Genomic DNA, 12,654 nt, shown 5'->3' on the forward strand with positions numbered 1-12,654 from the left:
AAAGAAAAAGGCAATTTTTAAATTCTGCATTTGATCTCCCTGTTGAAAAGGGCCTATATGATAGATTACATCAGTTTGATGATTATCCAAAAAAGTGGTTATTATATTGATGGGAATCTTTTTATCTTCTCTCTCTTTTTTCAGAATTACTGATTTGAGGAACATAAAAAGAAGATTGTATTTATCTACAGTCCATAAGGAATTGTCTTCAACCCCTCTTCATGCAAAAATCCCACTCTTCATGATCAAGCGCAAAATTGTAAGTGTCACATGAATATTGCTTAAAATATTAAATTCATTTCAGTAAATATTAATTCTGGGCCTATGCTGTATATGAAGCATTTGTTAGGTTACATGATTGTATTAAAAATGAATAGATGTATTCTCTTCCCTCCAGTTAAAGAGCTTAAGATTTATGAAGTGGAAAAATATAATTGTTTGAATATCTAGAGTATCACCAAAACTGTGATAGGAAGCACAGTAGAGAGAGAATGTGCTGTTGGTACAGTGAAAGGGATGGAAATCGATCTGACTGCAGGATAAGAAAAGGTTTCACAATTGCACTCATCTCACATGCTAGTAAAGTAATGCTCAAAATTCTCCAAGCCAGGCTTCAGCAATATGTGAACCATGAACTTCCAGATGTCCAAGCTGGTTTTAGAAAAGGCAGAGGAACCAGAGATCAAATTGCCAACATCCACTGGATCATCAAAAAAGCAAGAGAGTTTCAGAAAAACATCTATTTCTGCTTTATTGACTATGCCAAAGCCTTTGACTGTGGATCACAATAAACTGTGGAAAATTCTGAAAGAGATGGGAATACCAGACCACCTGAGCTGCCTCTTGAGAAACCTATATGCAGGTCAGGAAGCAACAGTTAGAACTGGACATGGAACAACAGACTGGTTCCAAATAGGAAAAGGAGTACGTCAAGGCTGTATATTGTCACCCTGCTTATTTAATTTATATGCAGAGTACATCATGAGAAACGCTGGGCTGGAAGAAGCACAAGCTGGAATCAGGATTGCCAGGAGAAATATCAACAACCTCGATATGCAGATGACACCACCCTTATGGCAGAAAGTGAAGAACTAAAGAGCCTCTTGATGAAAGTGAAAGAGGAGAGTGAAAAAGTTGGCTTAAAGCTCAACATTCAGAAAACGAAGATCATAACATCTGGTCCCATCACTTCATGGCAAATAGATGGGGAAACAGTGGAAACAGTGGCTGACTTTATTTGTCTGGGCTCCAAAATCACTGCAGATGGTGACTGCAGCCATGAACTTAAAAGATGCTTACTCCTTGGAAGGAAAGTTATGACCAACCTAGACAGCTTATTAAAAAGGAGAGACATTACTTTGTCAACAAAGGTCCGTCTAGTCAAGGCTATGGCTTTTCCAGTTAGTCATGTGTAGATGTGAGAGTTGGACCATAAAGAAAGCTGAGCGCTGAAGAATTGATGCTTTTGAACTGTGGTGTTGGAGAAGATTCTTGAGAATCCCTTGGACTGCAAGGAGATCCAACCAGTCCATCCTAAAGGAGATCAGTCCTGGGTGTTCATTGGAAGGACTGATGTTGAAGCTGAAATTCCAATAGTTTGGCCACCTGTTGCGGGGAACTGACTCATTTGAAAAGACCCTGATGCTGGGAAAGATTGAGGGCAGGAGGAGAAGGGGATGACAGAGCATAAGATGGTTGGATGGCATCACCGACTCAATGGACATGAGTTTGGGTAAACTCCAGGAGTTGATGATAAACAGGGAGGCCTGGTGTGCTGCAGTTCATTGAGTTGCAAAGAGTTGGACACGACTGAGTGAACACTGAACATGAAGGAGATTGTTCTTTTCATTGACTTTGAAGGACTGTATTAGTAGAATTTCAACAGGTAGAGATGAAAAACTGAGCATTTCTAGCATAAGTGAAAATGTGGAGGCTAGAAAGTGGTGCATATTTGAAGAAGAGAGGATGATACATCATTGTTGCCAGATTTCTTAAAGTAGCCTTAAGGAAACCTCAGTTCTGTAATCCAATAGCCTGATACAGGTTGGGAGATTTTTATAACCTCTGAGACCCCAAGTAGCATAATGTATAAGTAGGTAAGCAGTAGGTAACAGGCTAATAAATTTTGGCCTAATATGACTGACTAGTCTTTTTCAAATGTCAGTCATTTCAGTACTACTCTCATGACTTTACCATATTTGGATACTAACTGTTCCAGTGTAAATAATACTTTACTTTTAAACGAACTCAACTTTATTTTTTTACTTAAATTTATTTTTAAGTTATATCACACTTATGAATGGAAAACCAGTATAACTTTACAGAAATAGAAATTAACCATAACAATGAACATACTGAAAACAAACAGTATTTTAGAGTCTAGTTAAGTACTATTTCCTGTTAAGGGTTCTGTCCTGAGGCCTACTCTTAAATTAATAGGAACTTATCAAGAGTTAGATACATGTTGAAACATTTTCTTGGGCATAATTAGGATTGAAACAAAACTGATAGAGGGAAATTTGTATTCTGTGATCCATAGCCCTTTAATGCCATGCCCATGAACAGTCTAAAACCATTCACATGCAATGCATATTCCACTCTTTGGGAGCCACTTTAGAGAGAAAAGGAAACTATTAAGCTTGGTTTGAAGAGGAACATACAGTCAATTCTGTGCTTGGGAAGATTAATCTGGTAGTGACATTTGGAATGGCTTGAGGGGACTAAAAAGTGCAGACGAGGATATCATATGCAGTACTCCAGATTGGGATAATGAGGACTAGGGCAATAGCAGTAGAGGAATGGATGTGAAATAACATCAGAAACTTATGGTCCAATGAACTAAGACATATTTAAACAGAGCGGTTCTGTATCATGTAGTACATGCTGCGTGAGCAGAACCCACAGTGACTGTGGAGCACCAGGGGAATGATCAGAGAAGGGCTCCTAAAGAAGAGGATGTCTGAGCTGGACCCTGAAAGATAAGAAGGCATTAACCAGGTTGAGTGGGGGTGGTATTCCTAGAAGAGAAATAGTAGCAGTAAGAGTAGCTGCATGAGATGCGCAGGTAAGTCCAATAATTCGGTGTTGCTGAAAAGAGACCAGTAGGAAAGTAGTAAGGCTGGAGAGGAAAACCGGGCAACTTCCTGGTAGGCTTTGTGTTTACAGCCACAGATCCTGAACTTTTATCTCATAGGTGATAGGGAGCTACCGAAGGGCTTGCAGGAGGAGTGCCGGGTCAGATTTGCATTTTAGATGGAGTATCACTTTGGAGGATGGGTGGGAAGGATGAGACTAGAAGTCAGCAGGACCAGTTAGAAAGTCAGTGCAATTGTAGCAAGAAGGTAAGCTCCATGAGAGCAGGGTTTTATATCATTTTGTCAGTCTTGTATCCCCAGTGCCTATAGCAGGACCTGACTCCTCCTAGACACTTGGAGATTCAGATGGTAAAGAATCTGCCTGCAGTGCAGGAGACCCAGGTTCAATCCCTGAGTTAGGAAGATCCCCTGGAGAAGGGACTAGCGACCCACTCCAGGAATAGCAATCTGGAGAATTCCATGGACAGAGGAGCCTGATAGTGATAGCTTACTGTGAATGATGTTGAATTCGTGATCTCCAAAGAAGAAGATTTATCTTCAGGACCAACGACCAGGTTTGATCACTCAAGAGCTTTTTTGTAGCGAAGTTTTATTAAAGTATATAAAGGGACAGAGGAAGCTTCTGACATAGACATCAGAAAGGGGATGGAGAGTGCTCCCCTCACTAGTCTTAACAAGGGAGCTATATACTTTTTCAATTGGTTATTACAGTAAGTCAAAAGAATGTCTAAAGGTTGTAAAGGTCTTACCAGACCCACTCCCAGAATATACATTTTAAGATAACAGGATTAGTCAGAAGATTCTTAAGAGGGAGAAAGATGTCCTCAAGCAGGATACATTGTTGTTATATAATCATTGTTACAGAGTTTAAGGGAAAACATATCCTTGAGCAAGATGAGTTGTTTTGTTGTGCAATCATCAGCTCTGGGCTTTAAAAAAAAATTTTTTTTCCTTTTCTTTTCCTTGAGAACTCCAGACCCCTTGATCCCCCTTGAGAGCCCCAGACCCCTCTCTCCTCCTCAGGGACCCCAGACTTCTTATCAACCTACCTAGGAATTGACTCTCCCAGTAGGCTACAGTCCATGAGGCCACAAAGAGTTGGACATGACTGAGCAATGAAGACACACACAGAGACAGTCAATAATTATAAAAATGGATGAATGAGTAGATGAATAATCTAGGTAAAAGAAATGAGGTCCTGAAGTTGGAAAATAGAAATCAGAGTGTAGATGAGGAAGCGAAGTTGGAAAATAACTATAGGTAATAGTTTTAATTGAAAATTAATTAGAAATGAAGAAGGAAAAGTCAAGGATGACGCTGAGTTGGCTTCCTAGTTTGAATGACTGGTGACAGAATCAATACATAGAAATCCAGGAGAAAGGTTAAAAAGGAAACATGGAAATGTTGGTAAAGGAGTCTGAAACATTCAGATTGAGAATTCGGGCTGATTTTGGGGCCTCTTGATGAAAGTGAAAGAGGAGAGTGAAAAAGTTGGCTTAAAACTCAACATTCAGAAAACGAAGATCATGGCATCAAGTCACATCACTTTATGGCAAATAGATGGGGAAACAGTGAGAGACTTTATTTTGGGAGGTTCCAAAATCATTGCAGATGGTGATTGCAGCCATGAAATTAAAAGATACTTATTCCTTGGAAGAAAAGCTATGACCAACCTAGATAGCATATTGAAAAGCAGAGACATTACTTTGCTGACAAAGGTCCATCTAGTCAAAGCTATGATTTTTCTAGTAGTCATGTATGGATGTGAGTTGGACTTAAAGAAAGCTGAGCACCAAAGAATTGATGCTTTTGAACTGTGGTGTTGGAGAAGATTCTTGAGAGTTCCTTGGACTGCAAGAAGATCCAACCAGTCCATCCTGAAGGAAATCAGTCCTGAATATTCATTAGAAGGGCTTCCCTGGTGGCTCAGACGGTAAAGCATCTGCCTACAATGTGGGAAACCCGGGTTCAATCCCTGGGTTAGGAAGATCCTCTGGAAGAGGAAATGGCAACCCACTCCGGTATTCTTGCCTGGAAAATCCTATGGATGGAGGAGCGTGGTAGGCTACAGTCTATGGGGTCGCAGAGAGTCGGACACGACTGAAAGACTTCACTTTCATTCATTGGAAGGACTGATGCTGAAGCTGAAACTCCAATACTTTGGCCACCTGATGTGAAGAACTGACTCAATGGAAAAGACCCTGATGCTGGGAAAGATTGCAGGTGGGAGGAGAAGAGGACGACAAAGGATGAGATGGTTGCATGGCATCACCGAGTTTATGGACATGAGTTTGAGTAAGCTCCGGGAGTTGGTGATGAACATGGAAGCCTGGCGTGCTGCAGTCCATGGGGTCGCATAGAGTTGGACATGACTGAGTGACTGAACTGAACTGAACTCAGCATACAAGTGGCACCTAAAATCATGAGAATGGATGAAATTGCCTGCAAAGAGAATAGAGAGTGGCAGCAGCAACAATAAAAGAGTCTAGAGGAGGAAATGCAAGGACTTGCCCAGGAAAAGGGATGGGCAAAGGAAGAAGAATGCGTGAAGGAGGCAGGGCAACAATGAGAAAGTGATGCGAAGCATGAAGCAGAGTAAAGTGTGTCGAAACCAACAAAGTTTTGCTAAGAGAAAGTCAGTATGTGAAAATATTTGGGAATATGGCTATCAAGAGGCCATAAGTAACTTCATTAACAAGTTTTGATGTATGAATCAGTGCAGTGGGCTGAGCAAATGGAAGGTGGAGACATGGGAACATCCTGATCATTGTTTTTAGGGCTTGATGCTAAAGTGGCTATAAATAGGGAAGGGGAGGAATCAAGAAAAACTGAGGTTTTGAGTCTGAGAAATCTTGGAGACTGAACCAATAATACATAGAGCTGGACTGTGGAATAAATTGATGGTTTATGTTTATAGAAGAATTATTTTAATTCGTTGTATATTAAACATTCACAAATGCAAAAGATTAAATGCAAATACTTCAGTTATTAAGGTTTAATTATTTAAGACATTAAGGAAATGCTTTAGTGCCTTACAAATAAAATTATATCCATTGTCTTATATTTGGGTATGATTTCCTTATTCATCTAAGATTGTTTAGAGTTCAGTGTTAGGTAGTTTCCAAGAGTTAAATCATATGTAAGACCCATACATTATTCTGTGTGTGGTTAATAAGTTAGGATTGTCATTACCTTGCTTTTGTGACTTCAGTCACCCTTGTCGATTGACTAACTGAAGTGTCTGAATATAGTTTTGAAATCTGAAGTAATCATTCTGTACATAATTATAATCTACACACATAGGCCAAACTTTAGATAAGGATTTTATCTCCTATTTGCTCTTTAGGTGCTACATCTTCCAGGAAGCCCTCCATGGTTTCCCCTCTGTTGACTAGACATTTTTGGGTACAGTTATCATCATTACCATCCACAGATTCATAATTCTCATAACACTTGTTCACCCAGCACTTTAATTCTGTGTTTACATGTCTGTCTCCCCCTTTAGACTGTCAGCATGTCTCATTTGGCTTTTATTCCTGGTCCTTATGAGTGTAGAACATATTAAGTGCTTAGTAACTGTTGAACAATTGACAGGTCCTAATATGCCTAGTAACTTGGGACATAAAATAATGAGTTTATCATGGACAAATTGTATAAGCTTTCTAATGTGCTTACATGTTCTATAAATGTCCAGGAGTATTGAAGCAACTATTAAGAAACTCGATTCTAAAACTTTATCTCATTTTTCCTCATCACCCACCCCCAACCCCGTCTAGGAGATGCTACAGCAGTAGAGGGTGTTTCCTTTCCACTACTAATATAGTCTGTTCCAAATGAGTCCTTATTGAATCAAAACTGAGTCATGTTTTAAGGGAAATTTCCACAAAGAGCAGTAAGGTGACACAGAGCACTCCATTCATTCAAAATGCCATGACTAGGGTTCTCCCTGGTGTTGGGGTGATATTGGCCCCAGTTCTCTGCTTTTTGCCAAAGCACTTTTCACTTTTTTCTGCTTTTAAAGAGCCATAGATATTTTGTTGATAAACTTCAAAATATAGTATTTTAAAAGCATTTCAGCTGACATTTTAAATCAGGCAATTTCACATAATATTTCTGACCTCTTTTTTAAAAAATTGAGACATTAACTGACTCTGCTTTCTTGAACATCAGGAAGTCAGAGCTGAGTGGCAACTGCACACTTATAATGGAGCTTTAAGTTCTCCTATGAAGTTTAATCTTCTCCATTCGTAAGAATGTGGGTACAGTCAGAGCTTTTCTGGTTGACTCATTTAAGTGACCTACCTGGCCCCTCTCAACTATAGTTTGCAACCGCTAATTTTGAGGAAATTGCCAAATGGTCCAGTTTTCCTTGGATCCTTAGCTAAAGCCTTCACATAACCAGAGGCAGCAAATAGAGTTGATATTTTTATAGCCACACTGACATGAATATTTATTTAGAGGCTACTTACTGTTCCAGTTACTGTAGAATGTTCACCCTATCTAATAAAAAATTTTATTTTTCATGTTATTCTTAATTATGATGGATTCATCTTAACATTTAGCTTATAATATTTTATACTTTTAATTTAGGTTTTCAATGACAAGAGCAATTTTAAAAGTTAATAACCATCCTATTAAACAGTGGAGGTAGCCACTTAGTCAGGACTCACTGAAATCAATCTTACTTCTTCTTTAATATAATTTCAATTAGTTGGTGATGGTATCAGATGAACATCAATGTCTTGCCACCAAAGTATGTATTAATGTACAGTGAATTTAATTCTATTTGAATAGGAAGTCTGAGGATGAGATACTGCTGAAAATGAATCTTTCATTGGCGATATAACAAAGTAGTATGATAAATTACAACACCAAATTCTTTTAGTAATTTTTACCACTCAACACCCACTGTTTGTCATTTAAATAGATAGAATTACTCTTTAGGAGTTGTATTTTCTTGTACCACAACTCTGATGGAATATGTTATAGATTTTATTACAAACTGAAAGTGTGGCATATTGTTTTTAAATTTTTTCCTTAAAGATTATTTTTCCCATAGACCCAATTATTTAGAAATTTTTTCATTCTCAACAATATTTAATTTCATGAGTGTCAATGAATGAACAGAGAAAGGGGGAGACAGACTTTTTAGATCTATATTCAATATATAATTAGAGAATGGCTTCTCAGTAAGATCATTCTAACCTAGAATCCAAAATAGTATTTATGGTACTTAAATTTGACAGTTTGTAAATGTTTTCATGTGCAAATTATTTATTATCTGTTTTTCACTCCATTCACCTGTCTAGTATGGTTGTTGAAGAGATTTGGGCAAAGAAGAGCACTTTCATGCTTTTCTCTGCTGACCCTGAATGGTTATGTGTAGTGGGAACAACTACACATAAAAATGTTTGTTCCGAGAAATGAATGATTACCTAGTATAAGGATCACTGTCTTTTCAAATCATATGAACAGGCAGATATTGTTAAAGTGTGGGCCTCCAGAGCTAGATTGTAGGGGGTTTGACTCCTAGTTGTCATTTCCTGTCTTTGGGCCCCTGGGCAAGTCAGTTATCTCTCTGTGCTTCAGTTTCCTCATAGGTTAGGTCATAGCAACTACAGAATCTGCTTTATAGAGTTGCTAGTATTAAATAAGTTATTACTTAGAACCTTGCCAAGCTCATAGTAAGTGCTTTAGTTAATGTTAGTTCATACTTATTACCATTTTACTATTTTCTCTTGACCTGAATCAATGTTTTATAATTTATGAATATGTTATCATAATAAAAGTCTAAATTTGCAGTTTGTTTCAGTGAACAGATGTTTGTTGAGCCCCTTCTGTAGGCCAAGGTCTGTGACAAATGAATCCAGAGGTGAATGAAACACAGTCTTTTCATCAAGGAGATTATAGTAGGCAGAGGAGGCAACCGTGTACACAGTTAATGATGATGGACTGTGTTAATACCAAACTAGTCTTAGGTGGGGAATGCCGGTAAAAGGAAGTATCAGACTTGCCTAGCCAAGTTTGAGCTTGTTCTAAGTGGAGATACTGGAGCTAAATTGTGAATACACACAAATGAAAGCATGGAGGTTCATGTCATGTTTGATCCCTTAACTGGGATATATAATGAGAATGTACAGACTCACAATGCTGGAAAAGAAGGGCGGATGAAACAAATCATGAAGGGCCTTAACAGCCATGATAAAAAGTTTGTTTTTCAGTCCACTAGAGATTTCTTTTTAAATGTTAACATAGAGAAGTTTCATAATGTCATCTGTGTTCTAGAAAATGAATACATTGTCAGAATAAAAATAGCTGGAGGCAGAGAGACCAATTAAAAGTCTGTGCAAAATCCAGGTGAGACATAATTAACCTGAAAATGAGTATAGTAGCAAGTAGAGGAGAAGGACATATAAAAGATACTTCAGGAGTTAAATCAGTGAGAGAAAAAAAAAAAAAAAAACAAAGGGAGAAAATGGCACTGAATTACTCTGGCACTTGGAATTGGCAAAGTAGTTGTGTTACCAACAGGGTAAATGTCTGGTGGAACAAGACCCACTTTCTTCCACAGTCAGTTTCTCCCACAGTCAGTCTCTCCCATCAGGAAGCTTCCATAAGCCTCTTATCCTTATCCCTCAGAGGGCAGACAGAATGAAAACCACAGTCACAGAAAACTAATCAAACAGATCACATGGACCACAGTCTTGTCCAACTCAATGAAACTATGAGCCATGCCATGTACAGCCACCCAAGACAGATGGGTCATGGTGGAGAGTTCTGACAAAATGTAGTCCACCAGAGAAGGTAATGGCAAACCACTTCAGTATTCTTGCCTTGAGAACCCCATGAACACTATGAAAAGGCAAAAAGATATGACACTGAAAGATGAATTCCCCAGGTCGGTAGGTGCCAAATATGCTATTGGAGAAGAGTGAAGAAATAACTCCAGAAAGAATGAAGAGACGGAGTCAAAGCAAAAACAATGCCCAGTTGTGGATGTCACTGGCAATGGAAGTAAAGTCTGATGCTGTAAAGAACAGTATTGCATAGGAACCTGGAATGTTAGGTCCATGAATCAAGGAAAATTGAAAGTGGTCAAACAGGAAATGGCAAGAGTGACCATCAACATTTTAGGAATCAGCAAACTAAAATAGACTGGAATGGGTGGATTTAACTCAGATGACCATTATATCTACTACTGTGGGCAAGAATCCCTTAGAAGAAATGAAGTAGCCTTCATAGTCAACAGAAGAGTCTGAAATGCAGTTCTTAGGTGCAATCTCAAAAATGACAGAATGATCTCTGTTCATTTCCAAAGCAAACCATTCAATATCACAGTAATCCAAGTCTATGTCACAAGCAGTAATTCTGACGAAGCTGAAGTTGAATGGTTCTATGAAGACCTACAAGACCTTCTAGAACTAACACCCCAAAAAGATGTCCTTTTCATTATAGGGGACTTGAATGCAAAAGTAGGAAGTCAAGACATACTGGAGTAAGAGGCAAATATGGCCTTGGAGTACAAAACGAAGCAGGGCAGAGGCTAACAGAGTTTTGCCAAGAGAACGCACTGGTCATAGCAAAAACCCTCTTCCAGCAACACAAGAGAAGACTCTACACATGAACATCACCAGATGGTCAATACCAAAATCAGATTGATTATATTCTTTGCAGCCAGAGATGGAGAATTCTGCTCTATACAGTCAGCAAAAACAAGACTGGGAGCTGACTGTGACTCAGATCATGAACTCCTTATTGTCAAATTCAGACTTAAAGAAAGTATGGAAAACCATTCGGGTATGACCTAAATCAAATCCCTTACGATTATACAGTGGAAGTGACAAACAGATTCAAAAGATTAGATCTGATAGAGTGCCTGAAGAACTATGGACGGAAGTTTGTGACATTGTACAGGAGGCAGTGATCAAGACCATCCCAAGAAAAAGCAATGCAAAAGGCAAAATGGTTGTCTGAGGAGGCCTTACAAACAGCTATGAAAAGAAGAGAAACAAAAGGCAAAGGAGAAAAGGAAAAATGTACCATTTGAATATAGAGTTCCAAAGAGTAGCATGGAGAGATAAGAAAGCCTTCCTCAATGATCAATGCAGAGAAATAGAGGAAAACAATAGAATGGGATAGACAAGAGATCTCTTCAAGAAAATTAGAGATACCAACGGAATATTTCATGCAAAGATGGGCACAATACAAGACAGAAATGGTATGGACCTAACAGAAGCAGAAGATATTAAGAAGAGGTGGCAACAATACACAGAAGAACTATACAAAAAAAGATCTTCATGACCCAGATAACCATGATAGTGTGATCACTCACCTAGAGCCAGACATCCTGGAATGCAAAATCAAGTGGGCCTTATGAAGCATCACTATGAACAAAGCTAGTGGGGGTGATGGAATTCCAGGTGAGCTATTTCATATCCTAAAAGATAATGCTGTGACTCAATATGCCAGCAAATTTGGAAAACTCAGCAGTGGCCACAGGACTGGAAAATGTCAGTTTTCTTTCCAATCCCAAAGAAAGGCAATGCCAAAGAATGCTCAAACTACCACACAATTGCACTCATCTCACATGCTAGCAAAGTAATGCTCAAAATTCTCTAAGCCAGGCTTCAACAGTATGTGAACTGTGAACTTCCAAATTTTCAAGCTGGATTTAGAAAAGGCAGTGGAACCAGAGATCAAATTGCCAACACCCGTTGGATCACTGGAAAAGCATGAGAGTTCCAGAGAAACATCTATTTCTGCTTTATTGACTACGCCAAAGCCTTTGACTGTGGATCACAACAGACTGGAAAATTCTAAAAGAGATGGGAATATCAGACCACCTGACCTGCCTCCTGAGAAATCTGTATGTAGGTCAAGAAGCAACCATTAGAACTGGACATGGAACATAAGGACATAAGGATAAGGGGATCAAATCATGTAGAAGATAGAACAATCCTGAATATGTACACACCTCATAACAGTGCTTGAAATTGCATGAAGCAAAAACTAACAGAACTGAAGAAAAATAAATGCTCAATTATAGATGATTTCAACACTCCCCTCTCAGAAATTGACAGAAAATCAGTAAACTTGAAAAATGCTATCAATCAACCTGACTTATATGACATGTCTAGAATGTTTACTCAAACAGCTGCAGAGTAACACTGTGTTCAAATGCACATTGAATTTCCACCAATATATATGATATATTAGGCTGTTTTATTCTCAACAAAGTTAAAAAGACTGAAATTATACAAAGTATGTTCTTTGATTATTAAAGTTAATAACAAAAAAGGTAATTGAAAAATCCCCAAGTACTTGAAAATAAAGCAACATACTTCTAAATAACCTATAGATAAGCAAGAATTACAGGGAATATTAGAAAATAATTTAACTGATATTTTACTGATTTTAACTAGTAGTTAAAGCATACCAAAATTTGTGAGATGCATTACAGGTATCTAAAGTATTCAGAAAGAAGTAATCAAGAGAGTAAGTCAATAAAATGGACAATGGAGAAAAAAATCAATAAAACCAGGTGTGGATTTTTAAAAAC

General features: G+C 38.3%; 1 protein-coding gene across 5 annotated transcripts in view; it reads left to right on the plus strand.

The window, feature by feature from the left end:
• Nucleotides 1–12,654, plus strand: part of CFAP20DC (CFAP20 domain containing) — a 268,987-nt gene that overhangs the window by 105,123 nt on the left and 151,210 nt on the right. For all 5 annotated transcript variants that reach the window (XM_070776415.1, XM_070776414.1, XM_070776416.1 and 2 more), the window contains exon 5: nucleotides 145–259. In XM_070776415.1, the coding sequence (XP_070632516.1) occupies nucleotides 145–259 (115 nt within the window). The remainder of the gene's footprint in view (nucleotides 1–144; nucleotides 260–12,654) is intronic.

Source organism: Bos indicus, chromosome 22, assembly GCF_029378745.1.
Source record: "Bos indicus isolate NIAB-ARS_2022 breed Sahiwal x Tharparkar chromosome 22, NIAB-ARS_B.indTharparkar_mat_pri_1.0, whole genome shotgun sequence".
NCBI classification, from domain to species: domain Eukaryota; kingdom Metazoa; phylum Chordata; class Mammalia; order Artiodactyla; family Bovidae; genus Bos; species Bos indicus.